Raw genomic sequence first — 17417 nt, 5'->3', positions numbered from 1 at the left:
AGCTAGTACTCAAAGCAACGATCACAAAAACATAGAAATCATCAAAAATCGAGCTCAAAACATACCTCAATCAAGAACACAAGTGGCCGAACCCTAAAATGATCTCCAAACTTTGTTTTATTTTGATTTTCGGTGGAAGAAAGATGAATAATGGCCACCATTTTGTGTTATTTTTAATTAATATTAACTCATTAACCAATTTACCATATTACCCTTGGTCATTAAACTATTTAATCATCAAATATAAGGCCATTTATGCCAACTCCCACTATCAATGGTCTAATATCAACATAAGGACCTTTCATTTAATGCCTCATAGCAAATAGACACTTTTAACTTATAGCATGCTACTTTTACAATTTGAGCGATTAGGTCATTTTTCTCAAATTGAGCTGTTAAACGATAAAATTAGCTCACAAAATTTTCACACACATATATAACCACATGCTATAAACATAAAAAATATTATTAAAAAAATTTTACGACTTCGTTTTTGTGGTTCCGAAGCTATTGTTTCGATTTAGCTAAAATCGGGCTGTTACAGTCTGGGTAGACTATAAAGTTATCTGCCAACCAGAGGCTAATCTTTGTATCTTTCAAATGACCGACACTAAGTGATTTGTAAAATGACATTATGTTAATAGATGAATCCAAATCCCATATAGTTCTCTTAGTGCCTACATTACCTATTTTACATGAAATTGAAATCATACATGGGTCTTCACATTTGGGGATATCTTATTCTGAATAAGAGCGAATGCATTCTTCCCCATACTTACCATTTTTAAAATATGTGGGATTCTTTTTGTTGGTACAAAATTCCTTTAATATTTTGGAAAAATGATGTATATTTTTCATAGTGTACAATAATGGAATGTTTACCTCATATTTGCAGAAAATCTCAAAGAAATCCATATTGTCTTTTTCGCTTATGTTTCTCACCAACCTTCCAAGAAAAGGAGATAGAATCACTACCGATTTGGGAAGTGTTAGTTCTACTTCTTTTTTGTGGCTCGTTATCTTGTTTTTCCTTTCGTAATTATTTTTCATGATTGTTATTCAAATAGGGCTCCGAAACTATTCCACTTTTATGAGTCATCGAACTCATGTTTTCGCTTGAGTTAATCTCAATTTGGGTTGACAAATCCTTTTGGGAGTCTCATTCACCCTTTGAGATGGTGAAGTGACTCACTAGGTTCTCCAGTTTCACTATTCTCTTTCATTCTCAATGATATTCAAGATTGTTAGCAACTTAGGTATTTACGAGTTCTTTTAAAGTCATACTTGAAAACTGTTGTTGTTGCATTAGTGGACTAGGATGATAACATGGATTGAATTGGGGTCTCATTTCATATCCCAAATTGGAGTGATCTCTCTACCCATAATTGTATGTCTCGGAGAATGAGTTGTATCACCCTTAAAATGGTTTATAGAAATTTCCAGTGGTGCTAAATTGTCTCATATAATCGTCTTCATAAACATGATATTTTTTTTGCATGGTTGGGTGTAGTTCATATATCACACACTGTGATCGACATTGTATTTTCCTGCACCAATATGATGAACAATATTAGCAATATCACTAAGTTTACTTTCTATGAAGGACACATTTACCTCTTCTGTTCTCATTGTGTAATCAGGCGTAAACCCAACGGTTGATAGTTCATAGCCATAGTGAAATACATTTGATTGTTCATAATTTTTTTTCGTTTTTTCTGGCACGAGTAGTCTTCTCTATTCCTAGGTCGTGCTCGAGAGGTTGGCATCTCCAAACTTGGTCATAAAGAAAACACAAAATTAGTTAGTGTCAGACCTCAACAATGGTGCCAAAAATTGATGGGTGCCGAATCTACCAAAAATAATATTCCTACGCCTAAACAATATGTAAATAGCAGTATAGGGAGTAAGGTCAATCCCATAGGGACAGTGATATCTAAAATTATCATTCGATTTAATCAAACTGTGCAATAAGTAGTTGTCATGCCTATGACGTGTGTCGACCTGTATGAAAAATTAACAAGGGATTTAATTTGAATAAAATTTAAAAAAATTGAAATTGCAGTAAAATAAAAAGAACGAAGTAAGATTAAATAAATTGAAAAGATGACACTTTAGTTTCAAGCTCAATTTAGGCTTAAATTTTGAGTTGATCCCAAACAATAAATTCTCTCCTTCAATTGATAAGTCGATTATAGTGATCGAGGACGCATCAAGCCATCAATTCTTCCATGTGTAAATTAATCACGAGAACATCCAACAACTAACCCTTATCGAACGAACAATCATGAAACATGTGCCAACTATTTAACTCTTCGATAGCCTTGCGAGCTAGAAAGACCCGTCTCGAATCAACAACCATAACCACACGGGTCATTTAAATCCAATCATTATTTTCGTTGATAGATCCAACCACTCACTAAGTTGGTCATGCCAATGTGTTCCTCGATAGATCAAGTACGATAATTATAGGTTGTATTAGTTCTTCCAACTGTATTTTGCAAAACACTTAATCAATGAGCTCTTTTTGGCTTGATGCCAATACAACTTTATGAGACAATGGTATCTATCTCCTAAACCAGAGAAATAAAAAATATCAAAATAGAGAAATTTATGTGTGGTTCGAGTGTCACGGTTCCAAAAATCATATTAAAAATTGACTTAAATTTATATCAAACTAATTCATAAAATAAATTAAGAACAATCAAAATAAAAATAAAAAATAATTAAAGGAATTTCATTGAAATAAAGTGGCGTTCTGGTCGCTGTGCGCTACAAGTGCCTTCCCTATTATCACTCTCTTAAATGTACATAACAAAAAACCTTAAGAAAGTAAAAGGGTTGACTAGAAGTGTCACAGTAAATGATCAATCAAATGATCATTTGAATTGAAGAATTTTGAGCGCCAACTCAAGTTTTCGTGCTAAATCTTTCGTGCAATCTGCATATTAGCTCGTTTCTCAACAATACATTGGACAATAATTGTACCTATATGGAAAATGATCAATTATTATCAATTTCCTGTTTGGGATGTGAATCCCTATTAGTAAGCCCCCCCCTTTTTTTGTTGGACAATCATCCAAGGTCTAAATGCCTCATCATCACTCTAGATTCCATCTTCTTCATCAGTTCCGGAGCCACTCCCTCCCTACCATCCATAGCACCTTTATGTTGAGCTGTCGAACATAACTCCCTCAGATGCCTATAGCAACCACGTTCAAAATAGATGTTTGGCAATTATTCATATTCCACTATCTACAACTTCCAATCTATCATAACCTTTGACACTAACGATTTTGACAAGTCAAAATTCGTTGCCATCTTCGCAAATTGACCTCAAAATTCATTATTAGTATTGTAATCGATCTTCGCCACTTGTCAATTACATTACTAATAGCACGTACATGGCTTTTCTTATACATTGCGCTTGACAAACCGAGAAGCCAAATCCATGACACTAAATTCAAAACCATAGAGAATGTCTTCATCTATGGTCGAATGGTGAGATAAATACTATAGATAATCCACGGACTTTCAGATAACGTCTTAGTATAATCTTCCGTTACGTGGAATTTAACTAAAAAGTAATCATTCTCCAAATCTACCAATTGAAAAGATTGTAAAGATTTCCATATACATGAAAAATCTCATTCCAAAATGCATTAAAGCCAATTATTCTCTCCAACAAATTAATAATCATTGTTTTTGACATACTCTATTTAACCAAAATATGAACCCTTTCAAAAGGAATTGGACGGCACACTGTTTTCAACCTAAATAACCACATCACCCTCTTTCAAAATAATATCACCAATCAGGGGTGAAGCTAGGGGGCTAGCATGGGCCCGTCCCCTCCTAAAATGTAAAATTACTATTTAAGCCCTTAAATTTTTTTAAAAATTTTAAATTAGTAAATGTAAAATTATATTTTTGCTCTCTAAAATTATAAAGATTCGATTTAATCCTTTACAAATTATAAAGATATAAACTATAAAAAATTAAAATTTCATTCGACCTCCTAAAATATTTTTCGGGCTTCGCCCCTGTTACCGTCCTCAATTCCTTTCAGTTATGACGACTTATTTGAAAGAGTTAAAATATCCTTAAAGGATGCCTGGTCTCCTTGCTGTTCATTTATCACCATGTCGCCACCATCGTCATCCTCCTCAAACAGTCGCCTCATCCTTTTGCTGCCTCTATCCACTCCATGCACCAGAACCATGATTCCCTTTTGATCCCCCACGGTCCCCAAGGGTACCACCCGGATTAACATGCCCTTCGCCGCTAAAGTCCTTTGCCAAAACCTCAGGAGAGATGCAAGAGGTGCGGGGACCGATACTCGCATCTCCACAATCATTTTACCCTTTGTTTTTAATAGAAAGAAAGACATAGCTGTTGATAGCAATTTACTAAGGTAGCAACGTGGCTGGGTTCTAACTTCCAAGTCTGTTGATGACTATTCCATAATTGGATAAGACTGAAGAACAGGCAGTATATAATATAACTAAATATATAGGATTAGTATTTAATGTATGATGAGAGAATAATTCATATCATAAATAGATATAAAAGGAAGAAGGAAGAGGGAGACATGCATTGAAACTCAAAGCCCAATATAAGTCGTGCTTGAAATCCTGACAAAGCCTCCCCACACCATTCACTTCTCTCTCTCTCTCGCTTTCTGTTCGCCTCGGTTTCAGCAAATCAAATTTCCACTTCTTCTTCACATGCATTGACTGACATCGCTACTCATTATTGCACATGCACATGCAATCACTCATCTCTCTTTGGTTTATTCGTAAATGCCACTAATTTGTCACTTTCTCATGCAATCTAATTAATTGGATTCTTTGATGACTTCTTAAGCCTGTTAATGTTAATTATCTCCAGGAAAACTATTTAGTGGGCGTGAGAGACATGAGGGGAACCCCACCATCCACTTTCTCTAATGCGAGCAACTCACGTTGGAAATGCTATAATAAGTTACTTCACCTCGGCTCCTATACTTCGCAAGTAAGTGATTCCACACATTCATTTTATTGCATGGACTCTGGTTACAACTATTCCAGAGTTGGGTAATTTGTTTTGGGTCCAAAATGCTAACTTCCAATATGGTTTATGTAAAAGAAAATGTGTTAAGTAGAAAAGGGTTAGCACTTAGTTCCTAATATTCAAACTCTAATCCGATTTAGCTTGACTTAATTTTCTTTTAATTATATAATATATTATAAAATTTACATCATATAAACGTTAAGGTTTAATTTCCCATTTATCTCTGAATCATGCCCATTTTTGGATTTGGCGTCAAAATTTTTTTTCATTTTCTGGATATATATATTAATTTTATATATCTTTAATTATAAAGATCTTGTGTGGCATGGTTGGGTATTTATATAATTTTCAGTTTTATATATTTTATGGACTTTAGTATATATATTTTCTATTTTATAATTTTTAAAGTGTATAAATATTTAATAGAAGGTACCCATGTGGCGCGTTTTCATTGCCTAAAACTAACCAAAATTGTTATCCACTTTTTTTTAAATGTATTAAAAATTGGACCAAAACCTATAATAGAGTAATACTTTTAAGTGTTAAAATGGATAAAAAATTCAAGTACCAAAATGAAAAATATATATATACTTCAAAAATCAAATTATGAATTAAGTAAAAAAAATTAAAGCTATAATATTATAATGTAAACACTATTTTTTTCATATTTAATAACATAAAAGAGAAATACTTCAAATCATTAAAGATAAAAAATACATGTTTTCTTAGAAAATAATGTGAATGATGTAAACAAGTTTGTAACATCTATTTACAAGTTTGAGTTAATTGGCTTGAATTTGAAAACAATATAAATAGTACTAGTATATATATATAATCTTATACTATATATAAAGCAATTGACTGAGTTGATATCACGAGTTAATCGAGCACCAACTCAATTAAATAATAACATAAGTATCTTTAATTATTTATAAAGTAATTATATTATTTTGAGGCAATTTTATCATTTTATATTTTTATATAAAATATATATACATATAATAAGATTTGAACCCAAATCTTTTTAACTTTCAAACATTTGTACTTTACCATTCAACCTTTTTTTAAAATTTATATAATTTTTATAAATATATTTGTTATTATTTAAATATTTGACTGAGTTGGGGTGATGAGTCAATGGGGACACCAACTTAGTTAGAAAATTAAGCATTATTTTTACAATGTAAATTATATTATTATGGGGTTGTTTTTGCTTTTAAATATTTTCATATAAAATTCCACATACAGTGAGATTTGAACATAAGATATCGTAATTTTAAACATTTCATGTATCGAATGTATGTCGTAACCTAGTCTGCCTACCTCAAGTGACACATGCAATCATCTTTCTTTCTATCTAATATTTCTGTGTGTGTTATCACAAAGTGTTCATTGGAAAGAGATGGAGGATCCCATGCGATGGTATGCCATGCATGATTATTACGTATACACCAATACTTGCTACTTTCTTATATTCTCCCCTTGTGAAAGGAAGAGAAAGAAAAGGTATGATGTTGGTTGAGTCGTTTGGCATTTTATCATACACGGAGGACTCGCCATATCCTTTAGGGCCCCATTTCCATAATCATACAAATTTCACCTCTTTTATCTTTTTCTGTTTGCAGTATCCCTCGCCATCAATACTTTCATACAAACATTCCCACTTCTCTGAGACAATATGAGAGAGTTTTTACGCACTCTCTTTTATAAAAGCAAAACTTGGTGATATTAATTGCCAGTTTGGTGCTATAAAAATAAAAGACGTGCGTATCACGTTATTGAGAAGAAAAACAAATGTATGTGTCACGTTAGCCACTTAACAGATGATGATTTACATGGGAACAAATAACAACAATAAATAATAACACATGGAATTTGGACGTACATATAGATATATTCACACCATTTTATCAATATAAAGAGCATAATTAGTGTGATTGGAAAAAAGACTAGCATGATCAAATGAGCCATGTGTGCAATCCTAGACCATGCAGGGTTGAATAAATTATATTAATAAAATTAGTAGTACATGTGGGTGTGAAATTGAGGAAAAGTTTTGAAAATTATGAAATCATTCTCATCAAAACAAACGTGTGTATACACAAAAGCAACTTTTAATACTATACGAAAATGATAATAAGTTTTTGTGTTAATAGGAGCACTTAAATCGAGAGAAAACTGGGGACTCCACTTCATTTCAAGAATCTTGGTGATCAAACTTTGTGTCCTCATGAATGCAACCTCCTTTAATTTCTTTATTCGCCCACCATTTCTGTTGCCAATGCCGAACGTTAGTCCCTCTATTTCCCAACTCCTCTAAATATAACCTTAAAAACCAACTATACCTTTTCAAATATGTTAACCATTCACGTTTTTACAGGATTTTATGTTTAATATTTTTCTCACTTATGCATTATCTATTAATCCACTGAATCATACGTACCATTTTTGTTCTACATAATTCTACCCCTATCCCTTTAAAAGTAAAGGGTTTATTTATTTTTTGGCCCCTAAACTTGCAATTATTTTCCCTTTCTTTATTTATTTTGGTATATAAATTTGGCAATTAGGTCAAGTTTAGTACTTGAATTTAGATTTTGTAAAAGTGTGATAATGTGATTGTGCTACTCAATCCCCTAAAAATTTTAAATACATGTCTAAAATATAAAAAAAATAATATTTTTTGAAGTTTCAGGTCACATTATGGAGTCAAATGAATTTAGTTACCAAATTCAAGTATCAAAGTAGACAAAAAAAAAAAAAAAGTACATATGTCAAATTGAACTTCATTACCAAGTTCATGACCAAAATCACATTAACCCAAAGTTAAACAAACTAAGAATTAATTATAGAGTTTAAATTATATTAGGATGATCTTAAAAGTAACTTTTGGCACCCAATAATAACATGCCACTTCATAATTTTAAATAGAATTTCTAATTAATATCATACACTTCCTAGCACTAATATTTTAATCCTAATTAGTGTTGATTAAATAAATGAAATTAATGTAAACAAATTAACAATAATAATAGTAATACAATGTTTACGTTTTTTTTTCAGTAAGATTTATGGTTTATGATATGGTTTGTTAGAATTTAGAAATTTAATATTTATTATTTTAGGGAAAAAGTTAGTTTAAGATTTAGGGTTTAAAGAGGTTTAAAGTTCTCAAGTTTAGGATTTTAGAGTTTTATAAAAATAGGGTAAATATTTAGTATACTGACAATATACTTATTTTATTCCACAAGTAGTAATATGTGCCTCCTTTTAAAAATATTTTCCTATATCCTTACAGGATACTTATCAATTCCTTCATCCTGTTTGTAGAGTCTAAAATTTCATTGATAATGTATTAAATAATTTTCTTAAAAATAGTAATAAGAGTTAATTTGATTTGATGTTTCTTGATGCGTTATATTATTTATGTATTTAAAAAATATATGATGTGACATGTTATTATTTTATGTCTAAAGATGACAATTTACATTGATATTAATTTAAGTTTAACTCTGAAATATATAATAAAATATTAAAGTTTAATTATTTATATTTATTTTTTAAAAATATGTTAAGAATTTTTATTAAAATATTATTTGTAATTAATGTACATAGATAATGTATTAAACCCAAAGCCATTCGTAAAAAGAATTAAATTTATTGAACTTCATTTTTAATAATTTAATAATATGTTATCTTTTGATTAATCTATTAAAATGATCCTTTTATATAACAAATGTCTACTTATTTTCATGAGAATAATTTTAATGATAATATTATTAATTGGTAGAATTGTAAACCTTGAAAAGAACATGTTAATAAAGAGAAAGCGTTGATTGACTCATCTTTGAAAAGTCATATAGTTTCTTGTTATATTAGAAAGAGAGAGACAGGGCATGTTTGATGGGCTGGAAAGAAAGTGTAGCAGCTTTTCAGGAAAAGATGAGTCTGCTACCTGTAGCCATTGTTGTGAATATATATTATTAAATCACTTCTTCGGAGTTTTAAAACGAAAGACCATACTATAACAATATGATGGAGTGAGAGAGAGAGAGAACATAAGCAGCATATTGACAAATGAGAGGGGTCTCACCGTACAGTTATTGCAAGGAGGGTGGGAAGCACATGCTTTAACAACCAATGCCCTACTAAGCCCACGTCGCTGTGTTTCGATTCTCGAGTTGTGGGGAAACACCATCATGCATGCCAAAGTCCCCCCCCCCCTTCTGTTTCTTTATTTACTCTTTTCTTTTCTGAGGTTAAGCTTCTTTAATTACTGTTGATAGCATACTGTAATGTTGTTAATATGTTATAATTATTTGACAGGTTATGTCATTATGCCATGCCAATCCTCTCCACTTGTCTCATGTCCAGGGCAATTCGCATTAGCATGCAATGTTTTTTAACTCTGTTAATTATAATCAGGTTATTCCCAACACATACCTGACACTGAAGTTTTTAAAAGAAAAACAATTGAGCAGGCTGGCTGCTGCTGCACATTTCTTTCTGTAACTTGTTCGAGGAGAATTAAATAGCTGGAGACATTAGGGCAAAAAATGTTACAATTACCTATACTATAAAATTCTGAACTAATAGTAATGATTACAATCGGGAGCATCAAAAACTTGATATGCGATTAACGATTAGTAAAGAGTTTTGGTATTTAATATTGTCAACAGAGAAAATAAAGTTAAATAACTAGGGTAGGGTGATACCAAAAATCTTATTAGGAAAAAAAGAGAAAAAGGCATGATAAGGGTGGGATGTTTTAAGCAAATGGTGAAGCAGATGGAAGCGAAGGGGGGACGTGATGGGGCATTTCTGTTGTCGGAAACTAAACATTCCAATTGTAGGTTAATATTTGTAGGGATGGATAGACATTCTCCATAACCTCCCATTAAGTCTTAAAAAGGACCTTTTTGGGACATTCTAAAAAGAAAGAGCCTTTACAGTCATTTTCTCCTTGGAACATGCCCTAAAGGTGTTTTCCTTGGGGACCCTTTGAAATAATTAATTTCTCATTATATTTTGGTCTTAATAAAGTCAAAAAACTATTACGGTTCGACCTCCTAAAGAGTATATATGCAATTTGAGCCCCCCAAAAAAAAAAAAAGAAAAAGAATATAATGTACAATATTGTTAACTTTATTTAATCTAACTGACTGACCACCATCTCTTTCTTTATCTCCCCTCCTCCTGCTGCAACTATTTCATTTCCACAAGCTTCCAAACCAAGAGAATTAATGGAAAGTAAGATTTACAATGTTTATTCTCCTTGTTGTCTTCTGTTATGTTCACAATGAAACACAAGACAACAACAATTCCCCTCTGGTTAATGGGTATTTCTCGCTTTCTTGATTCCTCCACTCCAAAAATATGCTTATGGCAATTTCCCTAGATTCTTCTATCCAATTTAAGCAACAGATTGAAAAGCTCTTTTTCATCCATGGCTTATGTTGAGACCAAGAGTAAGCTGGGGAATCGTTATCATCATCATCATCTTCTTCTTTCTTATTGTTATAGTCCAAACAGGCTGTTTGGATATCTTGGTTATCAGATATGATCATGGTTCCTGCTGGAAACCTTTCTAAGCAACAACATCTTCCTCAAGTTAGCAGTGACGGTGGCGGCTTTTATGGTTATTGCGGTAAAAGTTACACAGAGAGTTTCGGTCTTATGAGCAGTGTTCCTGGGCATGGCGGCTATCACAGCGATGCTTGCTTAGGATCTGATCTAGGTGCTAATTCCATGGCTGAAGATGAATCCAGAACTAATAGTACTGTTAATGAGGGATCCAGCTCCAAGGATAACAATCAAGAACAAGAAGAGCCAGATAAAGGTTGGCTCCAACTCAGTATAGGGGGTCAGGCAACAGCATATGAATATGATCACAAGAAGCATGACCAAGGCGATCCAGCGTCCAGACGAGGAGGGTTGATGGAGCTTGATCTTTTACCTGCTGCTACCTCACAACAATCAAGGCCTTTAGCCCCCATTTTTCATATGCCTGAGTTTCGACCTCCACCACCACCTCCAACCCTTATGCATAGTTTTAGTACTTTATTCTTTCAACACCAACAAGGAAGTAGCTCCATGATCCCTCATCATGGGGAGCTTAGCTGGGCATTTAAGCCTATAGCAGCCACTCCTTCTTCCACTTCTTCCTATTTATCCAGACCATTTCAGGTGCAATCAATGGATGTTGCCGGGCCGAGCTCGGAGGTTCGAATCATTGATCCTCCCAGAAGGCCCCATTCTGGCATTTGGTTTATGCTAGAAGCATCACGCAATCAGTAAGTACAAAGCAAGATAAAGCAAAAAGAAGTTGGGCAAAATATTAGCCTCTATCTTTTTGTTTTCGTATGATAATTCTTAATCTTTTTAATCATATATCACTTTAGGGTATTCAAAAGTATACGATGAAACTCACTTGCTTTTATTTTTATTTATTTATTTTTCTTCATTTCAGAGCCAAAGAACCGTTCTTACCTCAAATACCAAAGAGCTATCTGAGAATCAAGTAATTAAATTAAATCCCTGTATTCATTCTTTCCAGCTTTTTTTCAGGCTTTAAAAACTTATGTATGTCGTGTTTTGACGTTCATTTAAAAAAAAAAAAAACCTGAAGGGACGGGAAGATGACAGTGCGATTATTAATGAAGTATGTGGCTAACAAGCTGAGACTGGATAGCGAATCAGAGGTATTTAAATACAACTTCTTCTTCAATTAAAATGTTATTTATGTTAGCAACAAAACAGATTGAAGAGGCAAAAACAGAAACTTAAGACATCATTTTATCCAGAAAATTGATTAGTACATGGATTATAGGACTTGGTTGGTGTTAGGGACATGATAGAAACATGGGAACTAAATGCATCTTTCATACTTATTTTTACTTGTCTCATAACATCATATAGTTTAGGTGGGCAGTATATATCTTTGGTAGCCATTTTCTTATGTATTCATTACCATTTTAACCCATAATCTATGTTCCTTGAGAGTCTCCAAACGTTTCCCTAATCAATATCATTAAAATGGTTACTAGCTTTTTTGTTTTAGTTAGTTATATATGGATGTTTTGATGAGTGACAGGATCAAAGGTGTAGGGTTCATTTTAGGAATTTTTAGATAATAGAGAATACTACCTAACACCAACAATAAATGGAAGAGGATTTAACTCTCCTACCCTAGTAAATGGGGTCACTATTTAAAGACTGTTATGTTGTTATACGAAGGAATTGAAATTAAGCCCTAGGTTATATTCGTACTTGCATACCAAATGGGGACAAAAACACAAGCAAAGTGCTTTGTAAGTTAAAAGTAAAACTAGATACGGTTAGCTAGGGTTACAATCCATACTCCAATTCCTATTTGTATAATAGAAAAAAAAAATCAGTATGAAACTCCTTCCACTGCATATGTTGTGGAAATTCACCTACGCATCATAATCGAATACAAAATTAAATATTTTCTTTTATTTATATTTTTCAATAAATAGATCCTAATTAGGAATGCAATTGGTGAGTGTGGGTTCATCTGCTAAAAGTAAATCATTAATTCTTAGCTTTACATCAATAGTAAAAAATTCACAAAAAGAGTAAGAAGCAAAGAAGCTTGGCTATGATTCTAATTTCTAGATAAAGAATAGGGGCCCTTAGATTAAACAAATCATAAAGGGCATAAAAAAAAAAAACTAAAGTAATTCTTTCTTACATATTTATGATTTTTTTACGTTTGTTTTGTTGTAATACGAACTCCATGTACTAGTTCGTCATGGGCTTTTTTATACGTTTCAAAGGGAGCTTATATGTCAACCCTAAACCTTACCCCTTTTTTTTTTTTGCCCCTGAAATGGGGCATTATAAATTACAACCTATTTTGGACAACTATTTGTTTGTTTTATAGAGAATTTATAAAGGGTATCCTCCCAAAGATCATTTAACAAGAAAGATTTGCATTTTGTTTTATAGATTCAATCAAATTATTCTTGTATATCAACAACAATATCCATTAGGCTCACAAATCTGTTTCTTTATAGATTAAAACAAATAAGTATGAAGCATCAGTGCCATAAGGTCATACCATTCAGTTTATTTCGTATTTCATGCATCTAAATACCATGGGTGATATCTAAAATTATAAATGCATAAAATATGAGGGAGGAAATTGTAACTATATACCCAATTTTTAGAACCATAAGTCAACATGAGTTGCTAGGTTTAATTTTTATATGTTTGCTAAGAAAATCCCTAAACGCGTTAAACATCTGGACAGAAAACGTCCATTAATCCTTCTCTACCTGTTCTTCCGCTTTGAAATTTGTTGTTTGACCTCTATTTCCTATGTCTTGTATTGAATTATTAAGGGAGATGAGTTAAGTTACACTGATTTTACGTGGAACCAATGCCGATATAATTTGAACATAGCTTCACCTTGTCCATATATAAACAAAAGTGAAGATTTTGTTTGCATAGCCTGAGAAACATCTTCCTTTTGGGTATGCCTAGAATAAATGCTAACCATAATATCGAGGATAGCAGAGAGACAACATATTTTTAGGTATTAGTTAGCCACATTAAATTTGGCCTTCTCAATGCCACCTAAGATATCTAAGCTATAAATTAATTTGCTAGAAAATATATAAAAAGAGGACAATATTTATGACATCCTCGACATTGCGTTTTGTTGGACTATTGAATGTTATATAATAATGTAGAATGAATGCATTTATAGTTTTGTTTCTTTCCTTGCACTTCATGCCATCAAGTAATCAAGTTGAGATTATGACAGTATCTTATTTGAATCAAAACCATGTTACAGCTATTCCCAGGTTTGTATCCTCCACCTAAATAAAAGCACACCTAATCTCAAACACATCATAAAACATTTATATATTTAGGTAAGATAGAATGTGAACCATGCCCAGACATCCTCTTGATTTTTATATACTAATAGAACTTTCAAATCCCAATCATGAAAACTTCTTTCACATCTAGTTATTAAGTCAACTCGGGTGGCGTTGATTCGGCAAACTTTTGGCATAAAATTTTCATCTTAGCTAGGCTGTGTTTGATTCTAAGGCGCAGTGGGGTAACATTTCATCCTTACTCACATGCCATACAAAAAAAAAGCCCAATGATTAGTGTTATCAGTGATTTTAGCGTAGATGTAGGACTATCTGCCTGACTTTCTCTCTCTCTTCTTCGATGATGAGCAAGACTAGTTACCCCTTAAATAAATCATTCTTGCTCTTCTATCAATGATTTTTGTCCCACACATTTACTACTCTTTTACACCATTTTGTTCTCACTATCATTGCCGATCATCTAGAGAAGCATGTATGGCCAATTTCTATCTATTTACATACTCTAGGGCATAATATATGATATGGTGGCTAGGAAAAGCCAAAAAGATGCCCTCACGGACATAGTCCAATTTTTAATTTGCGTAGAGGTAAAAACATGATAGACCTTTGGATTTTTATCTCTTCCATCGTTAACATGTAGGGTTTGAGATTAAGCATGATGAAAAATCATATTGTAGGGACATGAAAATCACACGTGGACCCTCTCATACTCAAACCCTTCATCTTCCTTGTTATCTCTTCCTTCCGTCACGCTTTCGTTTCTTTCATGTCAGCTTAGTATTGTAGGGCCTAGCGCTTTTTTATTTATTTATTATTAAGCCTTGGCTACCCCCTCTTTGTTCTCATTGATTGTGCTTAAAAAGGGCAATCAAAAATACCTTAAGTGCACCACTTGGATGGAATATTGTACAAGACCCATCAACATCATACTCCCACAACCAACCACAAAATTACATCACAAATAAAGAAAGAAAGAAAATCCCCACATATTTTACGTCGGGGGAAAGCAATGCATGAGGATAATACCACAACAGGATCATTCCTAGTTGTTGAAAAAGAACAAAAATAAAAAGCATAAAAGGAAAGATAAGAACCCCCCATGAAAATGAGTTCTTTATTGTTGGTGAACGGCTTGCATGCAGCATTAAATTGTTAATATATTAATTTTAGGAGAACAAATCTTTTTCTATCATCAACACCTACTTATTGTTTATAAATTTATACATTAACATGTAATCACACAATAATAACCATACTGAGCCTTAACTTAATCGTACTGTTGTTATTATAATAAAAAAAAAATGAATTTGAATAAATATAAATATATATATTTTCTCTAATTTAAGTGTTAAAGATAAATGATAGGTATAACTAGATATTGTATAAAAATAACTATATTCTAATTTAATCTTTTATAGCAAAAATTTTATAAAATTAAAATAGAAGAATTTTCATTTAAAAATGGAATATAAGCTTATAATTTAGACATGAGGGTTTTAGTTTCGTAAGAAAGGAACGTGAGGAAGACGTGCATGAGACTTGATTGGTGTATGTGACGTATGTTTGAGTCAGGTTTTGTGAGAAAAGAAAATGAAATAATTTAATGGAAAGGATAAGTGAGGTCTCAAAACTCACAAATCTTTTATTTATTTATTTTAATATTCGTTTAGAAATTTTACTTTCTCACTCACCCACAATATCATTACTTTAATTTAATTTCTTTTAATATCAAATTTTGTTTTAACGCTCTAATAACTTAATATTTTTTTCAATCTCCTACAAAATCTTAAAATCTTAATTTTTGCTCTTATATTTATTTTTAATTTTGTATGTATGATTTAAATATGTGCGATAAGTATTAAAACTTGATTTATATATGTTGTTATTGTAATAATTATTAGCCAGTAACATTCTTTACGTTAGACATTATATAAAAATTTGTAGAAATTGTATTTAATGTTATTGTTTTTTATTATAATTATAAATAAGAAAATTTTCAAGTTTATCTAAATTCAAATATGTTATTGAATAAGTTGAAAATGTTCAAATTTAGATAAATTTGAGGATTTTTTAGAGATATATTGAGTAATTTAAATAATATTTTATATAATTTTTAAGTTTATTGTTTTAAAAGTTTTAAAAAATAAAAAGTGTTTATTTTGTTATTCTTATATTTTTACGGACTATTTAAATTTAATTTTAAAAGAAACAGACTTAACATGAAAAAAAATCAAAAATTTAATTAGGTGTTGCTATACTCTCATGCCACACTCCTTTTTCATATCTAAAAAAGGTAATTACTTCATCAGGCCTCTAAATATTTTGGCTCTACATACTTCAGTTTGGCCAATTTGTTAGATAACACCAATTTTTTTTTTGTTTTCTATTTTTAAGGTGGTGTCATCTGGAAAAGCGACACACTCAACTCTATTGTAAAAGTCAAATCATTCTCATAATTAATTTTAAAGTTAAGTCATTTTCATTATTTTTTAAACTTATAGAATCAGATTTCTAAAAATTCATTATACCGACTATTTATCATAAATAAAATAAATTATTTCATATTTTAATTCTAATTGCACTATATGTTTTCAAATTAATAGCACTATATAGATAGATATAAATTAAAAAGAAAAGTCTAAAGGAACAATGATTTTGGCTTGCGAGTAAAGTCTGAGTGGGCCCCGAAATGATGATTTTTGGGCAGTTTAAGATCGTGGAATAAACGGGCAGGGTTGAGCGTGCTTGACCGCTGACCTAAATTGTAGAAGCAGTGGTGGTGTTAAAATTTTTGTCTTAATGGGGGAAAAGGAGTAAAGAAGAAAAGTGTGGGAAATTTGATGTTCAAAGTATAATAAAAATGAAGTTCCAAAATTAGCATTGAAATAGACATTATTCCCCTTTTTCTTAATTGTTGGTTGTTTTCCCATACACATACACATTCACATTCTCACTTGAACTTATTATTTTGTATATGGAAACAATTGAAATAACTAACATGAAAATAATTTTGAGGGTGCAGATAGAGATAAGATGTAAAGGCCGACAGCTTCAACCATTGTTGACATTGCAGCATGTAAGAGATCAAATATGGAGTTCAAGACAAGCTCCTGCAGATTATACTTCAACAACACCTGATGATATTTATAATAATAACAACAACAACAGCAATGTCATGGTTCTGCACTACGGTAGGAGCTAGGGCTTGAAATATTCAAACACCAATCCCCCCCCCCCCTTTTTTTTTTTTTTTATGTATGTGATGAATGAGTGACCGAATGTATCATTCTTAAGTTATGGAAACCCCATCCCTTATTTTCTTTCTTTCTATTTATTATTATTATTTGCTGTAATCTCCACTAATGGACAAAATAGTTTTGGGATGCCCATGTTTTGATTTTGGGGCCAATTCCGTAATACTGTGTTTCCAAGCTTCATGTTTCAATTAAATTATTATCATTTCTTTTCTTTTGATACAATAGTACTAATAGTTCACTATCC

General features: G+C 31.8%; 1 protein-coding gene across 1 annotated transcript; it reads left to right on the top strand.

The window, feature by feature from the left end:
- The first annotated feature begins 10180 nt into the window (after positions 1 to 10180).
- On the top strand, positions 10181 to 17395 carry LOC108478634 (protein LAX PANICLE 2-like). Its single transcript, XM_017781104.2, has 4 exons — positions 10181 to 11342; positions 11519 to 11569; positions 11678 to 11750; positions 16939 to 17395. The coding sequence occupies exons 1-4, from the start codon at positions 10609 to 10611 to the stop codon at positions 17116 to 17118; spliced, it is 1038 nt and encodes a 345-aa protein (XP_017636593.1). The 5' UTR covers positions 10181 to 10608; the 3' UTR covers positions 17119 to 17395.
- Positions 17396 to 17417: the final 22 nt, after the last annotated feature.

Source organism: Gossypium arboreum, chromosome 12, assembly GCF_025698485.1.
Source record: "Gossypium arboreum isolate Shixiya-1 chromosome 12, ASM2569848v2, whole genome shotgun sequence".
NCBI lineage: Eukaryota > Viridiplantae > Streptophyta > Magnoliopsida > Malvales > Malvaceae > Gossypium > Gossypium arboreum.
The sequence above is the reverse complement of the archived record's forward strand: the minus strand, read 5'-3'. Positions and strand labels throughout refer to the sequence as shown.